Consider the following 26,741-nt stretch of genomic DNA (forward strand, 5'->3'; position numbering starts at 1 on the left):
GCAGATTCTCAGGGGAGCAGTCATCTGCATTCTCCAAAATTCACACAGGAAGGAGCATTCACATGCGTTATTTGGGAATTCCAACACGGGAGTTAACAGGTTAAAACTGGATAAAATATTTCTGAACAGAGAAATCAAACTGCACAAATACAGCCCACAATTCAACACACCCATCACATTCTTTATATAAATGAAACTGGGGAATCATTCCAAAGTCGTAATGCTTTTAGTATGAACTAAAATGTGGCCCTTGTGAATTTCTGAACAGTGTTTTGGGCATTATAAAATTTCCTGTGGAATTATTTGCTCATAAAACAAACTCACCCACCAAAGAACTAACAACCAAAAAGCAATCTGGAACAGACAGAAGTGAATGGTAGGCTTTTTAAATAGCCACTAGGGGGTATTAAAACCTACAATCAATGTGCTTAATCAGAAACCGTGGTATTCAGGAAGTCGAGGATTGGAGCACAATTTGTACTGTCACAGAAAATGCCAGAAGCATCCCATCACCAGCACAGCATGTGGTCTATATAGCTTTGACTCCAGTGGCTATAAATGTACCATGAAAGGATATTAAAAACTGATTTTGAAAAAGTACAATTAAATGCTATTTACACATTGGTGAGCACAACATAGACTTAGATGGCTGGTGAATGCTTCTGCCAGACTCATTACAAGGTCCCTCTTCACAACAGGAACTGGGTGTTTTAAATTTTTTTTTTTTGGAAAATTATGTTTAAAAACCCAATCCTGAGCACCCTATGCATCGTTGTTTAAGGAATTTAAACTGGACAGCTTGAAGAAATGACACCTTAATCACACTCAAAACAGACTGCAAGTTAGCCGGTTTAAGTGCATCCATTATGAAAGGTAACATCAAATGTAACACAAAACGGTACTTGACACAAATATCTCATTTATATGTTCCCACGTAAGAATAAATAAAGAATAAAGACCACTTTGCACACCTCAAAAGAAAGCTTTAATTAGAAATAGTTATATACACTGTATAATTAAATTAAACTTTATACAAATATTAAAATACTATTGTCACACCCATTGCAATGTACAAGTCCAAAGGAAAACCCAAACAAATTAAAGCAATGAAAGGAAAAGAAACATCCTATACAACATAAAGACAATTTTACCATTTTTTTTGCTTCCTTCCAATTTTGTCAAAAGCCCATTTTAAACCCATTTTAAGCCCATTCCAGTATGAAATTTCAGGAGTACCAAGTGCGCATAGCTCCATCAATGGTGCAAGGGGGATCAGCTCTGGAAACAACAGGAAGTGGGGACTTTTCGGTTTTGAGCACTGCCATACAACAGCTTTCTACATGCGAACTTATTTTGTATGCGTTCTTTTCCCTAAGCCTTAAACAAAAGGTTTTTTTTTTTTTTTTAATTAAAAACAAATAAATTATCGAAATAAAAATGGTATCTTTAGGTGCTCAGGCTTCTTTATACGTTTCTTATTAAGCTGCAGTAAATAAAAATAATTTTTTTTTTTTGGCGGAGTAACATTACAGACTTCGTTTCTGTCGTCAGAAACGTTAAAAGTAAGAAACAAAGGCCGTAATTCCGTTGAAGGCGGCGCAAATGGACGACGGGTATAAGGCTGTGGGGAGAGGAGTCTCGCGGAAGTGACATGAGATGGCGGGATGTGGAAACGGCGACGCGTAGGCCCGGGGTGGACAGATGCGTGCGGGCGTTAAGGCGACGCCGTCCTCCCGCCTTGAACTGGAGACGGACGGGCATAGCCCCGCCCGAGCGGTCGAAGAGCGCCAGGCAGCCAATCGGAGGCTTCGCTGCCGTGCCGGGCGGGATCGGGAGGGGAAAACCCGAGTGAACGGGCGGCGCGCCTGAACCGGGTCCGAACGCGATCGCCCTTCAGAGCCGCGGACCGGAGGCTACTCCTCGTAGCCAATGGGAGTGCAGCGCTCGGCGTCGTAAATGCCGTTTCCAGAGCGTGGTGCTTCTCTCGTCCGCGTGAAGACCGATCTCGCGGTTCGTCTCGCGGCTTTGCTCTTACGGTTGCCCCACAGCGCTACGCTGAGGCGCAGACTGACGTGTGTACGTTAGGTCAGACTTTAGCACCAAGACCTTCCCCTTAGGGGGTCTTCTGCACCCCTACACACCTCCCCCCCCCCCCCCCCTCCACACCCCCCAAGTCATCGTCCTTCTCCTCCGTCTCGAACGACCAGCGGTCTGTTCTTCACGCATGGACGAAAACGAAGCTAGCTCGGTCGACGGGAGAACAATCTCTCTCTGCACCAACGGCGTTTTAAGCCCCCTTTTCTTATAAATCAGCACGAAGCCTCTTTTCTTATAAATCATGACAGCATGATGGGTTGTGTTCTGCGGCATGTCCTGCCCAAAAATAAATTAAAACCAAAAAAAAACAGCCAAGGTCAATGTGACGTAGCCAAGCCCTCGTCAATAACAGTAACAGGCACGTCGTGGCACCACTGCCAACAGACAGGCAAGGAGAGTTTTAGGCGAGCGGACAGTACAAAAAAAAAAAAACCAGAGGAAAAACAAAAAAAATATATATTCTGATCGACAATTCTGATCGGAGGCGTGGCACAACCGTTACCGTGACAAAGGAAAAGCAGGCAAACGTGCCGTTTTTTTGTGTGTGGGAAAAAAACCCGCGCCCGTGACCTTGCGCGTCTGCCGGCGGGCGGTAGCCTTCATGCGTCATTCACAGTGCGTTGCCGCGAGCGACCCGGGGAAACTCGCTCTGGTGAGAATGCGGACAGCATGCGGGGGGGGGGGGGGGGGGGGGGCGTAGGACGAGGAACCAACCAGGGGGTAACCCCTCGTTTAACATCCTCTCGGTTCGTTAGCTCTCAAGCGCAAAAAAGGGGAAGAAAAACAAAACGACCGTACAAAAACCTATATATGCATTCATCCTTTAGCTCTTTTTTGTTTTGTTTTTTTTTTGTTTGTTTTTGCCTGCCAGACACTGTATGCGTTTGTCCTCCTCTCTTATGCCAGCTGCCTGATAAAGGGTCGGTAATGTATATGTCTGTATACTATGGATGCCAGTATGCTTAATGGTGTGTAGGCCACAGTCCGTATATATCTGTATGGTAAATATCAACACAGGGCGGGTCGGTGACTTCTTGAGGCCTTGTGTTGTGTGAGAGCTCTCCCTGTGGGTGAGTTTTCTGGCTAGAGGACACCTGGGGCCATTCTGATGTGTGTGTGTATGTGGGTGTGAGAGCACAGAGTAGCAGTGGGCAGGGGTATGGGTATGGGTGGTAGAGATGGAGGCTTGGGGAGCATGACAGTCCTGGCCAGCAGCAGCAGGGAGGTCAGAGCAGCAGGGCTGCAGAGCGATTCAGGCCTCCTTCAACAACGGAATATCTGCGGGACACAGGAAAAACTACATCACCCACAATGTTAATCCCTAAACACCATGAATACGACGTTATCCACGATTCCTGTATTACATATTCCTATCCAACACAGGAAAACCAACTTCATCCACAATATCTTCATTACATCACACATAGCTACCTAAATTCTAAATCACACAGCGACAGAAAAAACGACATTCTCCATAATGTCTCCTTTACATCGTACGCAAAGAAAAACTAAAAAGTGTATGCAACATACAACAACACTCAAACATTCCCTTAAAGGCAAACACACATCCTCCCTCACAAACACACACACGCACGCACACCAGCCCTGGGTCAAATACGTATTTGTTTTGGATTCAAATACTTTTCTGTGCTCTATTGATTTTGCCTGGAGTAATTGAGCCTGCCAATATGAACAGTAGGCCGGGTCTGCACTTTTTTCATTGGTTCCAATACACCAGACAAGACCAGTAAATAGTAGAAAAGTATTTGAATCCAAAACAAACATGCATTTGACCCAGGTCTGACACACACACTCACCATCGGCAAACTCTTCGGCGGAGGTGAGAGAGAGCAGGCTGTGCTGGTCGCTGCTCTCCGAATCCCGTCTCTGGGGGCGGGGCCCGGCGGCGCACGGCTGCTCGCTCGCCCAGGAGGGCGAGGAGGAGGAGGACGAAGAGGAGGAGGAGGAGGGCACCTGGTGAACCAGCACCGTCTCTGAGAGGTGAGTGGAGGTGGAGGGGGCGGGGCCAGGGGCGGGGCCGGGGACGCGTCGCTCCGCCCCCAGCTGCCCCGGGGCCTCTCCTCCCTCGGCCTGCGGGCCCTCCGACAGCACGATCTGCACCCGGGACTCTGAGGGGGCCACGGCTCCGCCCCCGCTGCCGTACACCGCCTCCTCATAGGACGGCAGCGACACCTGCACCCCCTCCACCACGATGGACACCGGCTGCCCCGGCACGCCCTGCTCCCGTCTGCCGAGCACAAGGAGGAGTCTGATTATGGCTGCGGAGACTGACTGTGACTGCATGTGGGCAAAGACAGATTGACTGTGACTAAGCAGGACGGGGATGGAGACCAACTGTGACTGCATGTGGGCATTCGTAAATAAATACAGCCTTTCAGTATGATTTAATAAGTTCTCAAGGCCAGCGTGTCACACTCATAACCTCTTACGGAATAGCTGTATAAGCCCATATGAAACATGGTGTATTTTAGCAATAAAAACCACTGTAATAATGCACGGTAGGGGCAGTTTGGGCTGTTGTACTGATCTGGGAACAGTGCTGTGTGAGAGTGTGGGAGCTCCTCTTACCGGCTGTGGTGGAAGGACTTGAGTTTGGGCTGCAGCAGGACGAAGAGCACGATGAGCAGGAGGATGAGCGCCACGGAGCTGGCGGTTGAGGCCACGATGGAGAGGGCCGGCACGCCCAGCGGAGAGTGCGGCTCCTTACCTGGGGAAATATTCGACAGCCAATCATCGCACGGAGCCTCAACACAACAGCCAATCACCGCACAGAGCCTCAACACAACAGCCAATCACCGCACAGAGCTTCGACGCAACAGCCAATCACCGCACAGAGCCCCGACACAAGGGCCAATCACTGCACAGAGCCCCGACACAAAAGCTAATCACTGTCAACTATCGCAGGAGCCAAAAATAGCACAGCTCCCCATTACAGACGCCAATCACTGACACAAGAGCCAATCACTGTACATTGCCCCACAGGAGCCAATTTTAAGTTTGTTATTCGTTGAAAGGAACTTGTTACTGTTTAGTGTTCGCTTTGTGTCAGCGACAATGAGGAGCTTGATAATGCAGAACTTGCAGGTTTCATATCCAGATTGGCCAATCAGTCAGTGTAAAGCTGAGGCTAGCATATCTGAGGTTCTACCGTATGAGAAGTGAGAGCAGAAGCTAAGGTTCAGCAGCAGCCGCTGTTAGCGTAGAAGATGAGGTTCTGTAATGTTGCTGTAATGTGAGCTCAGACGCTAAGGCCGTACAGCTCCGGAAGGCTTGCATTGACCGTTAGGCCCCTGTAGCACCGGCGGCTAGCGCGGGCACTGACCTTGGCTCAGGTGGCAGCTGATCTGCATGGGCGAGTCCCACTCCCCGTCCTCGCAGGTGAGGTACTTGTAGTCCCCCTTGAGCGCGTAGCCCTCGTCGCAGAAGTACTCGATGACGGTGCCGTGGGTCAGCCGGTGGCAGGGCGACGGGTGGCAGGTGTAGCCCCCGTTCTCCGGCTCGTAGGGCGGCCGGCAGACTGGCAGAGGGCAGAGGAGGAGCGCGGGTGAGCCGCGCGGCGAAACCTTTCGCACGGAAACCCCGCAGCGACACGCACCGTCACTGACCCACATGGACCAAAACAGGTTTTTCCCCCCCTCGCTTTAAGTTCCATTTCTCACTAGACGATGTACCTTGTTTTTTCAGTGAACTATGCTATTTCAGAGGCTGGGTTTTCAATGGAGGGGACTGGGGGGGTGGGTCACAGACCCCTGGGGGTCCTTGAAGGTACTGTTGGGGGTCCCTGGCCAGACTTGATATGCAATGGCCCACATGTATGTTTCTGGTGGCCCTGCTACTCCTTGTGTCCTTCTGTCGAAAAAGGCGACAGCCTCACAGTTTGGCCTCCTTTACGGACCGACCGTTTCTGGCCTTCACACAGTGTTGGCTTCGATATCTAGGCCTACATATAGCCAATAGCACACTATGCAGATTTTTCTTATTTTACACATATAGTGTTTATATAGAGATTTTGGCGCCATCTTGTATACGCATGAGATCTGCTGTATAGAAGCACACTTCTTTAAATGATGAATGTGTCTGGTCACATGGCTTTGTCTCACCCGTCTACAATTAGTCCCATAACAGGGCTAAGCTTGCTCACTGGCAAATCACCCTGACGAAGGAGTCTTTTGCCAAAACTTTGGTTAATGAACATAGCGGGGAGGAACGCGAGCGCATGACTGATTTTTTCAGTGAGACATTTCCGACCGCTTCGTCTCGGAGAAACGGGACCGCAGAGTCTGTGCGAAGCCCGGCGCAGCGAATTTCCCCCCTCGGGCCCGGGGCGAACATCAATCTCCCGTTACGTAACGCCCAGGACAGCCGGCGCGGGATTGGGGGAAAGTTCGCGACCCCTCCCCGGGGGAAGGGTTTGCGCGCCGGTCGCGGCGTCGGCGAGCCGCGAGGCGGAGGGGGTCGGCCCTCGTGACGGTCCGCCGGACGGGACCGGCTCTGTCGCTCTCTGAGCCCAAGGCTGGTTTTTTGGGGAGGCGGTCTCAGAAGCAGCCTCAGAGCGCTTGTTGTGATGTCATAAGGAGAGGGTGGGGGGGGACGGCGGTAAAGAACTGGATAATACGGCTCAGCGACGCCCGTGCCATCGCCCTGTTTCAATCCCATCTCTGTGCCATATGCCCGTCAACGCCCAGAGTGCACGAAGACAGGGGAGTGGTGGTGGGGGGGGGGTATTGATTTATCTACAATCCATTACGCCATCTGGAACTCTCAGTGTGTGTGTGTGTGTGTGTGTGCCGCAGTGTAGTATGATGGGTAAGGAGCGGGTCTTGTAACCTAAAGGTCACAGGCTCGATTCCTGGGTAGGACACTGCTGTTGTACCCTTCAGCATTGCTTCAGTATATCTGCAGTTGCATAAATGGATGCTATGTGAATGCAATGCAAATTGCCCTGGATAAGAGGCCTGTAATGTAATGTGTGTGTGCGTATGAATTTGTGCACGTGTGTGTCTGTGCACGTGCGTGTGTGTACGCATGTGTGTGCACGTGTGCGTGTTTTCCCTACTGAACACTAGAAAAACACGGTAATGCAGTTCAGTCTCCCTCCTCCCCTCCCCCCATGTTGACGCTGCCTTCCCAAGATTACACTTGGCCTCTGACTGCTCCTCCCCACTCCCCCCCACCCCCTCTCCCAGGGAGCACTGCTCATTTCTGACAGGCACACGCCGAGGCATGCAGAAACCCCGCCCCCCCTCCCCACCACCACCACCACCCCCCACCCCCCACCACCTTCCGTCAGCACCCCTCCCTGGCTCTCCGGCACAGCCGTGTTTCGACTCTGCCTCCAGCACCTCCCTCCCCGGCAAACGGGAAAAACAAAGCGGCGGAGTACGGTAGCCAGCTGGGAACCGTTCGGGAGCTGCTGAGCGCGCTCCATGCAGCCTTCCTCTCGCTCTTGGCCGTAAAAGGCCGGGGGTTTGCAAATCCCTACAGGAGACGGGCGCGGGGAGAGCGAGGGTATCTAGCTAGTTCTTACCTTTGTTTCAATAAAAAAATATTTTTTTAACATAGTGAATCATAAAATAGGGCAACTTCTTCCACTGGGCTGAGCTATTTGACTTTTTATAATATCTGGAGTTTTACCCTTTAGACGGCAGCGATGGTAAATAAAGCCGAATCAGCAGTACAGCACACGTCAGAGGTTACGTGTAAAAGCAGTATGCTAGTGTACTAGCATGCTACACGTAAAAGTACAACCAAGCACAAGTGAGCAGACGTGTTCTGAAGTGCCGCGCCGCGAGGCAGGCTCAGGGACGAGGGCCGCCCTGCCCTCTCTTCCTCGCTCTGCTCCTCAGCCCGCGAGGAGCCATTAGCGCTAGCGCTGCCCTTTAATCAAGCCTGCTGGCGGCGCGATCGATAGCGTCCGCGCGCGAGGGGAAAACTGGTCGGGCGGGCGGGCCGGCGACGGAAGCCCGCGGCCGGGAGCGCGAGCGAGCGAGCACGCCCGCTCCTTTCGTCCTCCGCCCGGGCCCGCCGCGCCGTGGCGGGGGAGGGCGAGTCACTGGAGCGCTAATGTTGCATCCTCGCGTCTATCCGGAAGGTTCCGGAATTGTGCAAACCGAGAGCGGTGTGTGCTGGCAAGCTCGCGGGGGGGAAAGAGATACTCTTGTGTAATAAAGGAAAGGCTCCTGTTAACAAATAAAACACACACACACACACAGACACACACACACACTATAGCAGTGTGGGCTATTGTTTGGAACGAACAGACACCCAACCAAGTGTACAATATTACTACCTAGCTTGACTTACCAATTACATCGCACCAAGTACAATCTACCAACCATTACAATTCGCTAATGGTGACTGTTCGCATTTACACTCTTTTTTTTCTATGTCAAAGTGATTGATGGTGACCCAGAAAGGCTTTTTAAAGGCTCCGCAGTCCCCCTGATAAAGCACCCGGATTGGCTTTCCCCACATTAAAAAAAAAAAAAAAACGCGACAACAGACCCAATCTGTCACCGTAACGACCGCGGAACGCACGAAAGGGCAGGCGGCGGGGGGAGGCGGCCCCCCGAGCTCCCGTAAATATGTTTTCGTCTTCGCGTCGTTTGTTTTGCCGCTCTGCTTGTTGATCTGTGCTCTCTTCCCCCCCCCCCCCGCCCCCCTGCCCCCCCCGTATCTCCGTAATCCGGTGGATTTTGGAGGCCGAGCTGTTCCTCTGACAGCGAAGAGCACTCTCGATGCCTGAATGGGGGGGGGGGGGGGGATGGATTTGCTGATGGTGATAGGGCAAGTGGTGGGGGAAGGGTGGGGGTGGTGGGGGGTCTATGCCTATGGGAAGATGTCTCCTTCCTGCCTTTGTTTTGGTGGTGGTGGTGGGGGAGGGGTGGGAAGGGGGGAGGAGATGACAAAGGAGCCCATTGTCAGCCTGACGCTCCCTTTTCGCCGAGTAAACCGGGGGGGGGGGGGGGGGTTGGGGGGGCTCAGGACTACCGCAGCAGCAGCGGTTGGGTTAACCGGCACGGTTCCCTTTCCGCGGTCCCTTCGAGGCCCCTTTCTTGACCGTACGGTAACTAGGCGCTCGCCTGTCCCGTCCTCGACGCGCTCCAGCGGCCGGCTCGGGGGGAAAGAGGTCGGCTCTTTCGCCGCCCTGCTGGACACGGACGGCCTCTGCGGCCAGCTAGGCCTCGCTTCCACACAACGCCATCTGCTCCACGTACCAAGATGAGAGCATTAGCACGTTGTTCATAGAGGGAGGGGTTCTACAGCTCAGTCACTTTTGGCCTCATGTCCTTTGTAAAGGAAAAACAAAAACACTTGTATAAAGGGCAAGGGCAATTTTCTAGTCTGTTCCCCGTCTGTTTGACTACATTTTAATGACAGATATTGGGAACTATAATTCACGCTGGAAATAAGGACAACCACCAGCCTTCATAAAAATAGATTAATAATAATAATACATTTTTAAAAACCTGATGGACGCTCAATTTTCTTCTCTGTCAAACTGTTGGAAAAGCCAACAACACAAAGCCAAATCTGAAAACGAATTTAAAAAATAAAGTAACACATCCTGAGTCAGGATTCCCGACATCCTACAGTATGTTGACAAGAATCTATATATAAAAAGCAAGAACGATTATCTGGAGTAGAGAGCTACAGCATGACCAACTCTTCCAGAGACGTGAACCAGGATCACCAGGCACCAGAATCTGCCCCCCCCCCATTTGGAACATATCAAAACTCCCATCTCCCGTTCCACACAGGAGCGTCTCCTTGCGGGAGGAGCGGTGTGTCAGCCTCGACGAGGCGCGGCGGATCACGACGAACCGCCAGAACCGGCGTAGGCTTACGGCGGCCGCTGCCGCTCGGACATCGGAGAGAGAGAGAGAAGGAAACACGGAGGCAGCCCAGCTGTTCGGCTACTGCAGCAGGGAAATGGGGCGGGGCCTGTCGCTCGCTCCAGCCCCCCCCCCCCGTCTGGGGTCACGCCCACGGCTTTCCCAGCCCGTTTCGGCTCCCACGCACTCTCTGCTCCGCTGACATCACCAAGCTCTCATAAGCCAGAAATGACTAGTCTTGTCCACATCCCACCGCTCTTTCATCATAGAGCAGACCAGAGGGCAAACACATCGATCCATCTCTCTCTCTCGCTCTCTCAGTCCTGAGCCATCTCTCTCAGCCCTGAGCCAGCTCTCTCTCTCTCCCTCCCTCTCTCTCTCTCTCTCAGCCCTCAACCAGCTCTCTCCATCTCCTGCCCTTGTCAGAAACAGGAGCCCTGTGCCTCTGGCCTCTCCAGCAGGCCCAGTTCACACAGCACTGTGTCACGTGGAGAGTCTCTCTCACACACACATGTAAACACTCAGACGGTCTCCGTTTCTCACACATGGGCCCAGCCAGCCCTCCCCCCTCCTCTCTAGTCCGGGCGAACACATGCATTAACGCAGCCGGCACGTGCTGAGTGCACTGCCCACATACCGAGAGAGAGAGAGGGAGGGAGGGAGGGAGAGAAAGATGGAGGGAGGCAGGGAGAGAGAGCTGGACATTTGAAAGTCCAAATACAGAGGGCCTCCTTTGTCACACTTGTCCCACTCTGCCTGCTTTCAAAAGGAACAGATGGGCATAAGTTACTCTCTCACCATCCCCCCATTTCAGACAGCTGTGAGCCAGGAATACCTTTCCCTCAGCTCAGAACAAAGAGCGCTGGCCCACAAAGAGCCTCTCTTTGCTGTGAGCACAGGCCACAGACAGCGCTCAGAGCCTGTCTCTCTACTGTGAGCTCAGGGCCAGACAGCGCTCAGAGCCTGTCTCTCTACTGTGAGCTCAGGGCCAGAGAGCTCAGAGTCTGTCTCTCTACTGTGAGCTCAGGGCCAGAGAGAGCTCACAGCCTGTCTCTCTACTGTGAGCACAGTGTCAGAGAGCTCAAGGCCTGTCTGTCTACTGTGAGCTCAGGGCCAGACAGCGCTCAGAGCCTGTCTCTCTACTGTGAGCTCAGGGCCAGACAGCGCTCAGAGCCTGTCTCTCTACTGTGAGCTCAGGGCCAAAGAGAGCTCAGAGCTTGTCTCACTACTGTGAGCTCACAGCCAGAGAGAGCTCAGAGTCTGTCTCTCTACTGTGAGCTCAGAGCCAGAGAGCTGAGAGCCCGTCTCTCTACTGTGAGCTCAGAGCCAGAGAGCTGAGAGCCTGTCTCTCTACTGTGAGCTCAGAGACAGAGAGCTCAGAGTCTGTCTCTCTACTGTGAGCACAGACCACAGAGAGCTCAGAGTCTGTCTCTCTACTGTGAGCACAGACCACAGAGAGCTCAGAGTCTGTCTCTCTACTGTGAGCAGAGGGCCAGAGAGCTCAGTGCCTGTCTCTCTACTGTGAGCTCAGGGCCAAAGAGAGCTCAGAGCCTCTCTCACTACTGTGAGCACAGGGCCAGAGAGAGCTCAGAGCCAGTCTTTCTACTGTGAGCACAGAGCACAGAGAGCTCACAGCCTGTCTCTCCACTGCCTGCTTTCAAAAGGAACAGATGGGCATAAGTTACTCTCTCACCATCCCCCCATTTCAGACAGCTGTGAGCCAGGAATACCTTTCCCTCAGCTCAGAACAAAGAGCGCTGGCCCACAAAGAGCCTCTCTTTGCTGTGAGCACAGGCCACAGACAGCGCTCAGAGCCTGTCTCTCTACTGTGAGCTCAGGGCCAGACAGCGCTCAGAGCCTGTCTCTCTACTGTGAGCTCAGGGCCAGAGAGCTCAGAGTCTGTCTCTCTACTGTGAGCTCAGGGCCAGAGAGAGCTCACAGCCTGTCTCTCTACTGTGAGCACAGTGTCAGAGAGCTCAAGGCCTGTCTGTCTACTGTGAGCTCAGGGCCAGACAGCGCTCAGAGCCTGTCTCTCTACTGTGAGCTCAGGGCCAGACAGCGCTCAGAGCCTGTCTCTCTACTGTGAGCTCAGGGCCAAAGAGAGCTCAGAGCTTGTCTCACTACTGTGAGCTCACAGCCAGAGAGAGCTCAGAGTCTGTCTCTCTACTGTGAGCTCAGAGCCAGAGAGCTGAGAGCCCGTCTCTCTACTGTGAGCTCAGAGCCAGAGAGCTGAGAGCCTGTCTCTCTACTGTGAGCTCAGAGACAGAGAGCTCAGAGTCTGTCTCTCTACTGTGAGCACAGACCACAGAGAGCTCAGAGTCTGTCTCTCTACTGTGAGCACAGACCACAGAGAGCTCAGAGTCTGTCTCTCTACTGTGAGCAGAGGGCCAGAGAGCTCAGTGCCTGTCTCTCTACTGTGAGCTCAGGGCCAAAGAGAGCTCAGAGCCTCTCTCACTACTGTGAGCACAGGGCCAGAGAGAGCTCAGAGCCAGTCTTTCTACTGTGAGCACAGAGCACAGAGAGCTCACAGCCTGTCTCTCCACTGTGAGCTCAGGGCCAGAGAGCTCAGAGCCTGTCTCTCTACTGTGAGCACAGGGCCAGAGAGAGCTCACAGCCTGTCTCTCTACTGTGAGCTCAGAGCCAGAGAGCTGAGAGCCTGTCTCTCTACTGTGAGCTCAGGGCCCAGGGCTGCGTAACACTGGTGGGTTAAGCCCAAGCTGAAAGACAGACTCCCCCCCTCTCTGCGGTTAGTCCTCCAGCCCAGATCGCGGATTGAGGCACTCTCACAGCGGAAGACATTCTTTCGGGTTGCAGAATGGAAATATGCAACGGCTGCTGCAACAGGCCGCTGCAAAGTCTGCAGCGGGCGTCTCTTTGCGTAGGGCGGCTTCTGACGCGCTCGCGGCGGCAACGCCGCTGTATTCGTAACCACACGCGCGACAGGGCGTGTACCGCGCTGGTTTCTGGCGTAAAAAAAAGAGGGTGGCTCAATTCTGCTCTCGGCTCTGCCCAGCAATTATGGCCTGAGGTTGAAGCAGTGCGACAAAGAAAAAAAGAAAACCGCTCCTTGGTGTTCTTGTTCATCCTGACCTCAGGTGGGACATTTTTTTTTGACAGCCCGGGAGCTGGAGTGAGACAGCGTGCGTTGGAAGGTGCCGGCAGGCCCCGGTATTTCCCAGGGATTTATTTTGGTCCGTGTTTTCGCGCGGAGGAGAGCGAGCCGAACATGTGGAGAAGTCGTTAGCGTTAGCGCTAGGGTAGGGGGGGGGCGGGGCGGGGCTATTTCAGAGGGGGAGCTCCTGTGGGCTGCGCATGCTGAGCGAGCGGCGCTTCGTCGATCACCCGGAGGGCCAGGGACCGCGCCGGCGGTGGCAGGAACACGCCCCCCAAACGTGCTGAGGCCTGAGGGCCCCTGCGCATTCACAGTGCTGCCTGAGCCTGCAGTGCCACAATAAATCACCTCACAGAAGACCAGCACCATCTCCTTTAATCACCTCACAGGAGTCCAGCACCATCACTGCTATAATAATCATCTCACAGAAATCCAGCACCATCACTGCTATAATAATCACCTTACAGGAGACCAGCAGCATCTTCTGTCATCACCTCACAGGAGACCAGCATCATCACTGCTATAAAAATCACCTTAGAGGAGTCCAGCACCATCACTGCTATAATAATCACCTCACAGAAATCCAGCACCATCACTGCTATAATAATCACCTCACACGAGACCAGCATCATCACGGCCATAAAAATCACCTTAGAGGAGTCCAGCACCATCACCGCTATAATAATCACCTCACAGGAGTCCAGCATAATTCATTACATTTACATTAGGCATTTAGCAGATGCTCTTATCCAGAGTGACTTACACAACTTTTTACATAGCATTTACATTGTATCCACTAATACAGCTGGATATATATTGAAGCAATGCAGGTTAAATACCTTGCACAAGGTTAAGTACCTTGCTCAAGGGTACAACGGCAATGTCCTACCGGGAAATCAAACCTGTGACCTTTAGGTTACAAGACCAACACCTTACCCATTATACTACACAGCCGCCAATCATCACTGCTATAATAATCACCTCACAGGAGTGCAATATCATCACTGCTATAATTACAGGAGCCTATCCATCACAGTTACAGCTCCCCTGGAACTACAGGCTGTAACAGGCCATATGGAGCATCGGGGTGCCGCAGCAGGCACTGGAGCTGGACGAGGGACTGTGTGCCCCCCGTTCTCCATAGGCACCGTCAAATCTCATTTAACCCAAATCCACAAAAAGCACACAGCATAAAGGCGGGTGTGTACGCAGAGATATTTAGAGGATCCCTTCGCACGCACGACGGGGAGCGCGACTCTCGAGCTCATCTCCGCTCCATCCTCCTCGCTGGCGGAGGGACTCGTTCATCCGCCGCCTAATCCGTCTCCATCTGCCGGGCGCAGCCGCCGGCGTTCAGGACCCCGGCCGCCGCACCGAAACCGGCCGGCACAGCCGGAGAGCTCCGATCGCTCCCCCCCCCGGCAAGCCCTTACGTAACCCTCGCAAATGAACCTCGCGAGTATCGAGCGTACCGCGCATTGCTCAGCTATTTTCCCCCTCAAGTAAATAGCAACGATCTTCCGAACAGGACGATCCAGAGAAATGCCAAAAATATACAATGTACCTGACACAGCGTGCGAGCGAGTGAGTGACTAATACATCCGAACTTCCTTCATCGCAAAGCGTGACGTGCGCTTGGTGGCACGGGGTGTGAGGTGATGATAATGACTCCACAAAGAACAAAGAGCGATACGTGGGGAGGAAGTGGCGCTGCGTTGCGCTGGGCGAGGAACGCGGCAGTGGACCTGCGGGGATTCATAAACAAGGGTGTGGACCGTGCGTTGACCGGGCTGCACTTTGGCAGCTTCTGTGAGCGCGGCTGGCCTGTCCGTCTCAGAGCAACGGGGTTTCTTGAGAAACGGCCACAGTTGATTATGACGGAAGCCCTGCAAACTTTTCAGGAAACCGCAAACGACAACGACAGCAACGCTGTTCTTTATGAAACCGCTACAATGACAGAAACGCTGTTCTTTATGAAACCGCTACAGACAATGACAGAAACGCTGTTCTTTATGAAACCGCTACAGACAATGACAGAAACGCTGTTCTTTATGAAACCGCTACAGACAATGACAGAAACGCTGTTCTTTATGAAACCGCTACAGACAATGACAGAAACGCTGTTCTTTATGAAACCGCTACAGACAATGACAGAAACGCTGTTCTTTATGAAACCGCTACAGACAATGACAGAAACGCTGTTCTTTATGAAACCGCTACAGACAATGACAGAAACGCTGTTCTTTATGAAACCGCTACAGACAATGACAGAAACGCTGTTCTTTATGAAACCGCTACAGACAATGACAGAAACGCTGTTCTTTATGAAACCGCTACAGACAATGACAGAAACGCTGTTCTTTATGAAACCGCTACAAACGATAATGACAGAAACGCTGTTCTTTATGAAACCGCAAACGACAATGACAGAAACGCTGTTCTTTATGAAACCGCAAACGACAATGACAGAAACGCTGTTCTTTATGAAACCGCTACGGACAATGACAGAAACACTGTTCTTTATGAAACCGCTACAGACAATGACAGAAACGCTGTTCTTTATGAAACCGCAAACGACAATGACAGAAACGCTGTTCTTTATGAAACCGCTACAGACAATGACAGAAACGCTGTTCTTTATGAAACCGCTACAAACGATAATGACAGAAACGCTGTTCTTTATGAAACCGCTACAAACGATAATGACAGAAACGCTGTTCTTTATGAAACCGCTACAAACGATAATGACAGAAACGCTGTTCTTTATGAAACCGCTACAAACGATAATGACAGAAACGCTGTTCTTTATGAAACCGCTACAGACAATGACAGAAACACTGTTCTTTATGAAACCGCTACAGACAATGACAGAAACGCTGTTCTTTATGAAACCGCTACAAACGATAATGACAGAAACACTGTTCTTTATGAAACCGCTACAGACAATGACAGAAACGCTGTTCTTTATGAAACCGCTACAAACGATAATGACAGAAACGCTGTTCTTTATGAAACCCCTATGGTTCAGACGCTGTTCTTTATTAAATAGTTTGAACCGATAATGACAACAAACTGTTCTTTATGAAACTGCTACCATAGATACAAAAGACTTCCCTTTCAAAAAAAAAGTCACACATATAGGCCTAATGACAGGAACTGTTGTTCATAAAATTAAAGTATCGTATTACTGGTTTCATTCTACAAATATCTGAAGCTGTAAAAGCATAGGCTGACCTGTATACGGAGATTTGAAAGGTCAGGTTACACTTCCTGTTTCTTTTCAAGAGTGCCCACTGAAATTCAAGAGTGCCCACGGTCCTACTATTAAGGAGTACTTAATACAGGCCAAAGAGAAGAGCTGAAAGTTGCAGGGCGAAGGGGATAACACAGAGACACTCGTCGCCGGAGCGAGAGGACAACTATTTGTGGAAACAGTACCGGCGTCAGATATCACAGAGACAGAGGAAGACAGGAGATAAAGAGACCGTGGGGGGGTGGGGGAGGGGGCTATATTTAGAACACGACGGTAACGGATACGAGTTTGGCACCATGTGAACGCTGTAACAGAAGATAGCGTAGCTCTCGCGGCCCGCGCGCGCGAGCCAAGGTGTCTGCGGCCGCTGTTCCCGGTCAGCCCCTCATGGAGGGGCAGGGTCAGGCTCTCTCCCGCCGTCCCGCGGTGTAACGTGACACGCGGCAGGCTCGCGCAGTCCTGGGTTAGCGCCGGGCTAAAAAGGCTTTCGGGCCTACCGGTCCCTGCGATTTGGGTACGGAGAACACCAATTCCCATAACCCTCAGTGCACCCTCCCAGCCGGTGTAGATTGCGGCGCCCATATCGGGCTCCGAGGACCCCGGCCACTGCAGGCCCACTAGCGCGTTCACGCGCTCACACAAACGCACATGCAAACTCACACGTGTGTGTGTGCACACAAACCAAGCGGTGAGAACAGCATGTGCGCATAGCTTGTTCAGGCTTACACGGACTTGCAAATAAATTAAAAAAAAACATTTAAAGGGCGGGGCTATACACTCTCCTAAACACACGTATACATGCACACGTGCTTACACACATGCATACGACTGAGAAACTGAGAGCCATACACTCTCTCTCTCTCGCACACACACTCATATACATACACACACTCTCGCTCACACACACACACTCATATACATACACACACTCTCTCTCTCTCTCACACACACACTCTCATATACATACACACTCTCTCTCTCACACATACACACACACGCTCGCTCGCTCTCTCGCTCACACACACACTCATATACATACACTCACTTGCTCGCTCTCTCTCACTCTCACACACACGTACACACACACACTCTCTCATATACATACACACACACTCTCTCACACACACAGCAGGGTCCCGGGGAGCAGATCTGAGCCCCGGGGCCCTCCGTGGTTAAGACACCCCGCTGTCTCACACCCAAATAAAAAGGCCTCTTTGTTCTGGCGTTTTTTAAAGGGAACGAGCGCGGCCACTTATTTGTTTAAACTTTTCACTCCGTTACCGGCGCTCCGGGACAATCTGGTTCCCCGGGCGTCGTGTGAAAATCCCTTTGATTTAAAAACGGTTCCTTCTTCCAGGGGCAGCGTCGCGCCCCCAGACGGGGATCGCCCGCTTCCTGCGAGGGCAGCGAACTCAAAACAAAGAGCAGCTGGAGGGAATTTTAGCCGCTAGCGCGCGAGAGAGACCCGGAGCGAGGATTTCACGGCGCTGTAACGTTCGGCGCTTTCAGCATGCAGGAAAAAAAGGGGAAGCTTTGCTTTTATATTGCTTTTATACAGCCGTTCCCAACTGCCGCTGTTGCGCTTCCTTAAAAACGCACTGTCCTGTTCGTACAGACGCAAACCTGGGGGGGGGAAAGCCTTCAAAGTCCAAACAGAAGAACAAAAAAATAAATACAGAACACTGGCTTATGTTAATGTACCTCAGACTCTTTTTCACTTCTGCATTGACTGTGCGAAACCAGATGAAGGTTTCTATAGCCAACCCCGCCCCACCCCCACCCCCGGACTCAGCCTTTGAGAACGGTTTCGTTTTCTCACGCGGAGAAACGAGGGAAGGCGGCCTGCGCAGAGCCGGATAAAGAGCCGAGGCCTACCGCTCGCCTTCGCCGGTCTCTTCCTGTGCACACTTCCTGTTCCTCAGATAGCGTGCGCCCTATGGCATCGTCACCACCAGGCACAGCTCTAGGCTCCAACCACAGCCATTATACACCAACCGGCATTCTGGCATGCTTCTCGGGGTACAACATACGCTGTTTAGGGTACCAAATGCTGCTCAGGGGCACAAACGGGGCCAACCACAAGTTGGTCAGGGCCCCTAGCACCCCTCCGGACTCCAAAAAGGGCCCCTGTATGCTGCTCAGGGCGTGAAAACTCCGCTAAGGGTACCAAATTCTGCTCAGGGCCGCAAACAGGACACCAAACAGGGCCAGCCACCTATTAATCAGCCACTCCAACAGTACCTCACACCTCGGTTGCAAATGAACACTCACGAACAACGTTTCTGTATTTGTACATTCTCAAGTCCAAAAGTCTCCTTTTCAAATTCAGGAGAGAGAAGTTCTTCTGAATACCGAACAACATCGCAAACCGCACCAGCACTACGGCAACGATTGCAGACATGCACTGAGAACACCAGATGACAGACGTCTCTACACGATGAACCCTGCAGAGCTACTGAGTAATTGCGATGCTCACTGTAATGAAGTCACGCTGTACCGGCCCTGACAGGCCTGGAGCCCTGGGCTGTGCAGCAGGAAGCAGGCCGATTGTTTTTTTCCGTCGCGCGCCCAAGGTCTGAGCCAAAGAGAAGGCCTAGTTCTGCCCCGTATACCAAACAGAAGGCCAGGCTCTGCCCTCTGAACAAAGAGAAGGCCAGATTCTAACCTCTGAACCAAAGAGAAGGTTGAGTTCTACACTCTAAACCAAAGAGAAAGCCGAGTTCTGCCCCATAAACCAAAGAGAAGGCCGAGTTCTGCCCCATAAACCAAAGAGAAGGCCGAGCTCTGCCCTATAAACCAAAGAGAAGGCCGAGCTCTGCCCCATAAACCAAAGAGAAGGCCGAGCTCTGCCCCATAAACCAAAGAGCAGGCCGAGCTCTGCCCCCTAAACCAAAAAGAAGGCCGAGCTCTGCCCCATAAACCAAAAAGAAGGCCGGGTTCTGCCCCCTAAACCAAACAGAAGCCAGAGTTCCGCCCCCTAAACCAAACAGAAGGTGGAGTTCCGCCCTTTAAACCAAAGAGAAGGCCCAGCTCCACCCAGCCTTCCAAAGAGAGAGTTGTGTCCACAGAACCAAGGTAATGAACCAGAAAGCAGGCCCAGTTAAGTAATTATCAGTTTGTTCAACACAAATAGAACCGTTACAGAAATTGGGTGCAGACAGCCTATCTGACTGTGAGCGGCCATTTCCTGCATTGTGAAGACGGAAGGAATTCCACATTCAGCATTCCAGCTCGCCCATCAAGATAAATTGCTCAACTAGAAGCTAAGGGATAATGGGGCTTTCAGTTTCTCCAATTCTCTCGAATAATTCATAATCCTTTCCTCCCAGGACACAATTTGCCAGAAAATACCGGGACTATATGGGCTACCAGTAATGAAAATGACTAAACAGCTACTATTACTGAAATTTTCCATTATAAAATAAGTATGCTATTATTCGCCATATATGGCAGCAAGGCGGAGTGGACTGTGCTGATAGTGAATCAATGAGAAGCAGGAAAAGTTCTTTTTTAGGTTCATTTGCACTGTTCCAAAAATGACAGATATTACATATATTAACCTGTATAGCAATGCACAAGGTAATGTAGCTTTTATTGTGAAACTCCCACCCTGAACATCAGACTAATATATTAAGCAAAAATAAAGCAGCCATTACACACTGCCTCTTCTGTATAAATATCTAGGCCCTATATTCAATAAATTATATAACCCCATCAAATAAATAAACCCCATCTGTTAACTTCAATTAGTTTTGTTTGGTTGTTAGGTAGTTCTGAAAATCTTACGAGGATGTGTCTGCCTGGTACAGACTTCAGTGAGAACCTGCACAGATAAGGCTCTACATAACTGCAGCTCATCAGATGCCATGTGTTGCAGAGCTGGCTAAATCAAGCCCGGCATCAAACAGACTGGGACACAAAATGGAGAAAAATGCAGTTTTGCAAAGTTGATGTGTCTCAGGATATACGCTTGAACAGCTGCAGGAGGCTAAATGCGCTAAATTTCATCATCCTGTTCAGTTGCTACTTAGCAACAGTGAGAGGTGATGAGCCACTGCTCTGTGTTGAGCCACAACATTATTTATTCTTACTTTTATTATTCTTAAATTATTACTTAAATTTAGTAACAATTTAAGAATTCAAACTTAAATTATTCTTACTTTTGTTCTTAAAAATGTTCCTATGAAAAACCAATTTGGAATTCATAGCACCTGTGCAGACCTTTGTTTGTGTGTGTGTGTACCTCAGGTGTATGACATGACGAATGCAGGCTGTTTGTAAAATTTATGTGCAATCCTGTTCGTGTGATTTGCATAAGGAAACAGCCATGAACAAACACAGATGAGAAAAAAAAAAAGGACGAAGTCCGAAATGTTCTCGGAAACGTTCTTGCACGCGGTTTACAATCAAAAGCGATCGTAAAAGTTTCGCGAATGAGGCCCAGTGTCTCTTCCTGCTTCTCACGAATACCACAGCACGTCGTGTAATGGATCCCTAGGCGCCTGCTTTAGTAATGGATTTCAAACACACAAAGGCACAAGTCCCCGGTAGCCGGGATTCTTTCAAGGAAACTCTTGCCGGAAAAAAAAAAAAAAAAAAAAAAAACACTTCCCGGATCTCGGTCCCGATTCCAAGTAGCATGCCCTAATCGCTCTGGCCAGCGGCAGCAGTCCACATTTAGCCCGGTCACAGGGCGCGGCCGTTAGTCACAGACCTCAGCCACCTTAGCTTTGAAGATAACATCCAAATTGTTTCCAAAGGAACACAAAAAATGTCAAAGTTATTACGCCGAAGACTCAAGGCTATATCACCGCAGTGGTAATGTGTTTACCACAGAAAGGAACGTGTTAATCAGACGAGGCCAGCTTGCCGTTCAGCACTTAAACAGTCGTAGGTTTCAGGCCTGTCAAGGTTACAAGGTCAAATGAACGACTGGAAGGAAAAGGAACATTCTAGAAAACCTCTACAAAGCTCAAGAACATTTCAGGGACGGTCACCTTTCGGCTGCCCGAGATCCTATTTGCAAAAATGTACATTGCGTGCGCTCGGCTGCGTGGGAAACGTAAACTAAAACCAAGAGTAACTTCCAGAAAGCAGACAAATGACTCCACACCACTTCCTGTTCTCAATATCTTCACAATTCACGCACTTCCTGTGAAAACCAGACATGACAACACAGCAAATGGGAGGCCAGACTGTTTAGTTTGGGACATGCCCCACCTCTGCAAGTCAGAAGGTCAGAGAAGTGAAAGCGGGGGGCCGACACATTGCTACACGCCTCAATTCGCAGTACAGCAATCGCACATCAATGCAAACCGCAAACACTGAAAAGACAGCCCAACTGCAACAAACAAGCAATTTTACACAAATCTGTCACTCATCCACAATGCTGGCAGAAAAAGTGTCAGGGAAGCAGCCAGTGACTGGAGCATCCTCACAGTGCTGGGTTGCAAATGACCACAGGGACAGGTAACACACACACACACACACACACACACGCACACACAAATACACAACCCCAAGAGCCTTCCATCAGTAATGAGGAGAGCCAACTGAGGACACCCTCCCCCTTCGCCTGCATCCACTTTCTCTCTGACTCACTAAAGATGAAGGTCGCACTGGGCACGTGCGGAGCTTCTGAGCCGCTCGCCAGCATTACGTAAGGCTCAGAGCCGTGAGCCCGGGCGTATGGGGGTGGGGGATGGGGGGGCTGGGCATCGTACCTTGCAGAGCATGAACGGGATGCTGGAGGGGGGGGGGGGCGGGGGCTGCTGAAGAGCCAGTATTTACAGACGGTGCGTTTTACAAATCGATTACAGCTCCGAAGCCACCGGAGCCCCTCTGTGCGCAAGGACATCGTCCCCCCCCCACCAGCGGACACGGGAGGGGGGGAGGGGCGTCGCCATGGCAACACAGCCTGCACCGCTAGCTTCCCGCCACGGGAAGCGGACGATGGTTTTGCGTGTGTGTGCGCACCCCCTCCCCCCTCCCCCCCCCCCCGCACCCGCCGTGTCTTCCTCAAGCTTACCGCAGCGAACGCTGCTTTCATTATGAAAAAGACACCTGACACTTGGGCCGAGCAGTCACAAACGACATCGTCTCACGGCCCTCGGCGGACTGCGAGTATGAGACGGGATAGCAAGCGCGTTAGCGCCGCGGCGGGACGCCACGCGAGGAAGACTGTCCCAATACGCCTGTGCTCTGAGCAAATTTAGAGCGGGAGCAAAAGGCCGCGGAGGCGAGGGGAGGGGTGGGCGGCACCCCTGCGCGACCGCGGCCAACGGGAAGGGGCCGTACGGAAAAACAGCAGAGGAGCGGGGCGGGGGGGGGGGGGAAACATACGGCACTGCAGGAGGAGGAAGAAAGAGAGAGGGAGGGAGGGAGGAGGCGTACCCACCACTGTGCGCAGAGGGGAGGGGAGGAGGCGGCTTACCTGACGCGTGCGCCGTGGAGAGGACGGCCAGGAGGAGCAGCGCGGCGCAGGGAGAGAGGGCGAAGGCTCGGGTCTCAGGCGCCACCATCCCATGGCACATCTTCCACTCCGGCCGGGAAGCAGGGGTCCTCTTCGGCTGAACCTGAGTTGGGGGGGGGGGGGGGGGGGGGTACAGAGAGACAGAGAGAAAATTCTGTTTAATTTTAAGTCAAACTGGTCTCGCAGCATGTTTGTTATCACGGATAGCTAATCACTAATCACTATCACTAATTCAAACAAAGGCTCAACTATGATGTATAACTATCTAGCTACTCTCTATATAGTCATTCATGGTCATCAAGCAGACACTGTTGCAGGTATGATATTTGTAACTGTTGGCTTGCTTGCTCTTACAATTTCCACTTTCTTTACCAAGTCAGATCAATGTGCATTCATTTAGAACAGCAATTGAACTTCTGCAGGCGCCACTTCATAGCCTGGCATGTATTGAAAAATAACGCACACGTCCCAGCCAATCAGTATAGAGTATTCAGCCAAGCCGCTGCATGCTCATTTTGTCGACGCATAACATTTGTTTAGTTGAGAATAAAATTCTTTATATCTGACCGTGATTATTAAGATTTTATTATGGAGAAACTTGGGTAATGATGCGCACTGTTATGGCTGCGTGTATTTTCCATACGCTGAGTGGTGTCACCCAGCCAAAACCCATTGTAAAAATATTGTTCCCAATGCTAGGAATTGATTTGGAGTTTAGCACATTATGCGATCACTTGATCTGTGACACAAGTGAAAATCGCCATCCCTAGTGAAAGCCTACTCTTTGGATTAATGACTACCGATTATGTTGCTGCTGCTGCTGCTACCGCTATTAATAATAATCATCATGAAAGCAGTGCCGTGTCAACAGAAAATGTATCCTACACACAGGGCCAGTGCTGGCACAAGCACTACCAATCACGCAATGGAGAGATAGAGGCCAGGAGTGGTACCAGCATACGATGTTCCCACACCGTACCCAGAACAACATGCCTGTTGCCCAATGCAGGAAATCTGTGCTGAGCAGCAGGACGGGATCTGGCGTAATCGTCCAATCGCGTAACATCATTCCCTCTCGTCGGCCAATGGCTCTACCACAAATTAAGTCTGACATATCCTGCGTAAACCTGCACCTCTTCCAAGTGAGTCAGGTGAGGTTTAGGGGCCTTTCTTAAGGGTGCAACAACAGTTCCCCACGTGGGACAAGGGCCCAGGATCCCTCTAGTGCAGACTGAAGGGATCAAACCCCTTTCGCTGCACGTATGGCCCAGTCAGTGTGCGCTCACGTGTGCGGAACGCATCTCGGCCTGCTCTTTCCCAGAAGGGAAAGAGTCCCACACCCAGCTCTGGAATGACAGAAGAGGGCCGCAGATTCTTCCTTGTTTTGGTTCCAGGGAGAGCCCCACGTGGCTCCGAGACCCTTAACTCTTCGCTGCCCGCAGAATCCACGAGCTCGCTCACGGGCACCGGCAGCCCCTAGCCCTGGCCGCCGCCGAACTGGCTTGCCGCCAAAGTCGCCGAGTGACTCCCGGTCAGTCTCTTGTTTAAAAAAAAAAAAAAAAAAAAAAAAAGACACCCAGCCCAATCTCTCTGCTGTTCACAGGGACATGGCGTTCGGATGAGGAAACGTGACTCCCTTGAGCCAGCAGCTGCTGCGGGTTCCCCCGGCCTTCACTGGGAAAGGGGGGGCGGGGGGTGGGGGGTGGGGTGTAGAATGAGCAGCTGTGTCTGGAAAAGCAGGCAAGCCAGCGGCCATCAGAGATCACGGCCTGATAGGTCAGAGCCTGTGCGCGAACAGCTTAACTCAGCAGCGTTGGAGGCAAGAGCCTGGGGGCGGCTTGGCCAGCTCTTCGGGAGAAAAGAGGAGAGCCTGTGATTCAGGCCTGCGGTGACACCCAACAGTGTTCAAAGGGCTTTACAAAGCTGGGGAGAGGGCTGTTCAAAGTTGCATGGCATCAGTACCCACTGCAGGGCACCCTTCTCACTTCATTATAAAACCACGGGAAAGCGAGGGCGCTGGTATTTACTGCATGGCGCGCTATTTAATACCGAATACAAATACACATGCATGCATTCATATCACTGACATATGGAAAACCAATTAACAGAAAAGTCCATTCATACATTACACTTAATATTCAGAATAGGAGTAAAAATGTATTAGCAGCCAAATATCTTCTCATTACAATTTCAAGTTCATTCCAAATTAGATCACAATAACGTTAGCTACAGTCGCTAACATGCTAAGTCACACGCGTTGGCACGTGCCTCAACAGAGAGCAGATTACAACAAGCAGACACAAAGCAGCCGAGAGCAACATTCCCAATGCTTGCTTACTGCAACCAGCTACATCATGTTGTTAATTAGCTAGGTCAATGACCACCAATCTACTTTAATATTGCTGAACAAAGTTAGAAATGTAGTTGGCTTAAAAGCAACATTATGATCACAGAAAGCAAACAATGCCCAAAATGGCAACAAGCAAATTACACAACTAAAACCTAGGATAGCCAAATAAGTTCGCTAGCACACCCTCTCTGCCGAGACACTGGTATACTTGTGATAACAGTAACTAGTGCTAAGCCCCAATAAAATAAATAATGTTATCGGACTAAAATGTTATTTGTTTACGATGACAACACTTCCATCAGTAGTGTTACTGTGTATGCTAATTAAACTAGTTAGCAAGTGTCAGTCCAAGTCAACTAAATTCGCAAACAAACCGGTTAACAACAGATATTACGTGCTAAACTAGCTACAAACCAAGGTAACCATTTTGTTCTCTAACAATCGTAATTTAATTAACGTTAGCTGGATGACAATACTGATATCGATCATACAGGATCCGTACTGACGTTAGCCTAGGCAATTCATATAGCAATTTCCAATATAATTGGCTAACGTTAGCTTAAAACGAATGCAATTAACTAAGTTAGCCTAATTAGATTTCGATGTGCAAAGTTATCTGCGGCGCAATATATTACTAATACATTAGCAGTACAGAACTAGACAAATGTAACACTAACCAGGTATCTAGCTACTTTCCTAGCTAAATTAATCTAATTATGAGGGAGTATTTTCAAGTTGTAGCTAGTTACGTTGCTTGATTGCTAGGACCGCTGATACAAGATATTTAGATAGTACCATACCTAGTGACCTACCAGAATACTCACTCGCTGCGATAATTTAACCTAATGAATGTTACAACCTAAATTAGATAGCTAGTCTAGCTAGCTTGCGAGCTGACTGGCGATTCAGCTAGCTAGCATTAGCAAACGCGAATAACGTTGCTGAAAATATAGCCAACACTGCGGTTGTGTAACGTTAGCAAGCTAGAACACTAACAGTAGTGAAAGCACCAACTAGCCTACTCACTAACAATCCCACTGTAGTCTATACGCAAAGGTGTGCTGGTTGGACAACGGGTTAGTTAACGTTAGCTGCTAGTACTGCAACACTCACAAGTAGGCTACTAAGAACAGGCCTACGAAAGTGGCTCGTATTCTGCTGTGGGCATCTAGCTGCGTGACGTTAACGTTGGCTAGATATAATAGGCAAAACACAGCAAAATGCTTTCAAGCACTTACCTACACAACGACCTACTTCAGGGACCCCCCTTCTCATTCACTGTCCGGACATGTACCCAAAAACACACAGGAAGAGAGAATTATCCAAGACTAATATATACTGTGTGTATATATTAATTATGGCTATTGTTCAACTAGCTAATTACGGAGACAAACACACACGGAACTGCGACTGCTCTACTGCCTTGGAATCGCTAGCTAGCAAATGACAATGGCGGAAAGATACCGTAGAGCTCCACCAACTGCCTCGCTCTCGCCCCGTCTCCATGGGAACAAAGGGCCTAGATAAGTAGCGTATAGAAGGGGGCGTGTCGTCCAGAATGTAACCGAATGAGGGACTTTGGGCAGAAATCACCATTTAGG

At 50.7% G+C, this 26,741-nt stretch overlaps 1 protein-coding gene across 2 annotated transcripts; it reads right to left on the bottom strand.

The window, feature by feature from the left end:
• Nucleotides 1-2,939: 2,939 nt before the first annotated feature.
• LOC118229614 (sushi domain-containing protein 6-like) lies at nt 2,940-26,644 on the bottom strand. 2 transcript variants are annotated; one of them, XM_035421735.1, is made up of 7 exons: nt 26,605-26,644; nt 26,379-26,418; nt 22,752-22,893; nt 5,441-5,635; nt 4,687-4,825; nt 3,915-4,345; nt 2,940-3,375 (listed from the first exon to the last, which is right to left on the bottom strand). In XM_035421735.1, exons 3-7 carry the CDS (start codon nt 22,849-22,851, stop codon nt 3,350-3,352), a joined length of 891 nt encoding a protein of 296 aa, XP_035277626.1. In that variant the 5' UTR covers nt 22,852-22,893; nt 26,379-26,418; nt 26,605-26,644; the 3' UTR covers nt 2,940-3,349. The 2 variants fall into 2 exon arrangements, with proteins under 2 accessions (XP_035277626.1, XP_035277625.1); XM_035421734.1 differs by lacking the exon at nt 26,605-26,644 and having other exon boundaries at nt 26,379-26,598.
• Nucleotides 26,645-26,741: the final 97 nt, after the last annotated feature.

This window comes from Anguilla anguilla, chromosome 6 (assembly GCF_013347855.1).
Source record: "Anguilla anguilla isolate fAngAng1 chromosome 6, fAngAng1.pri, whole genome shotgun sequence".
NCBI lineage: Eukaryota > Metazoa > Chordata > Actinopteri > Anguilliformes > Anguillidae > Anguilla > Anguilla anguilla.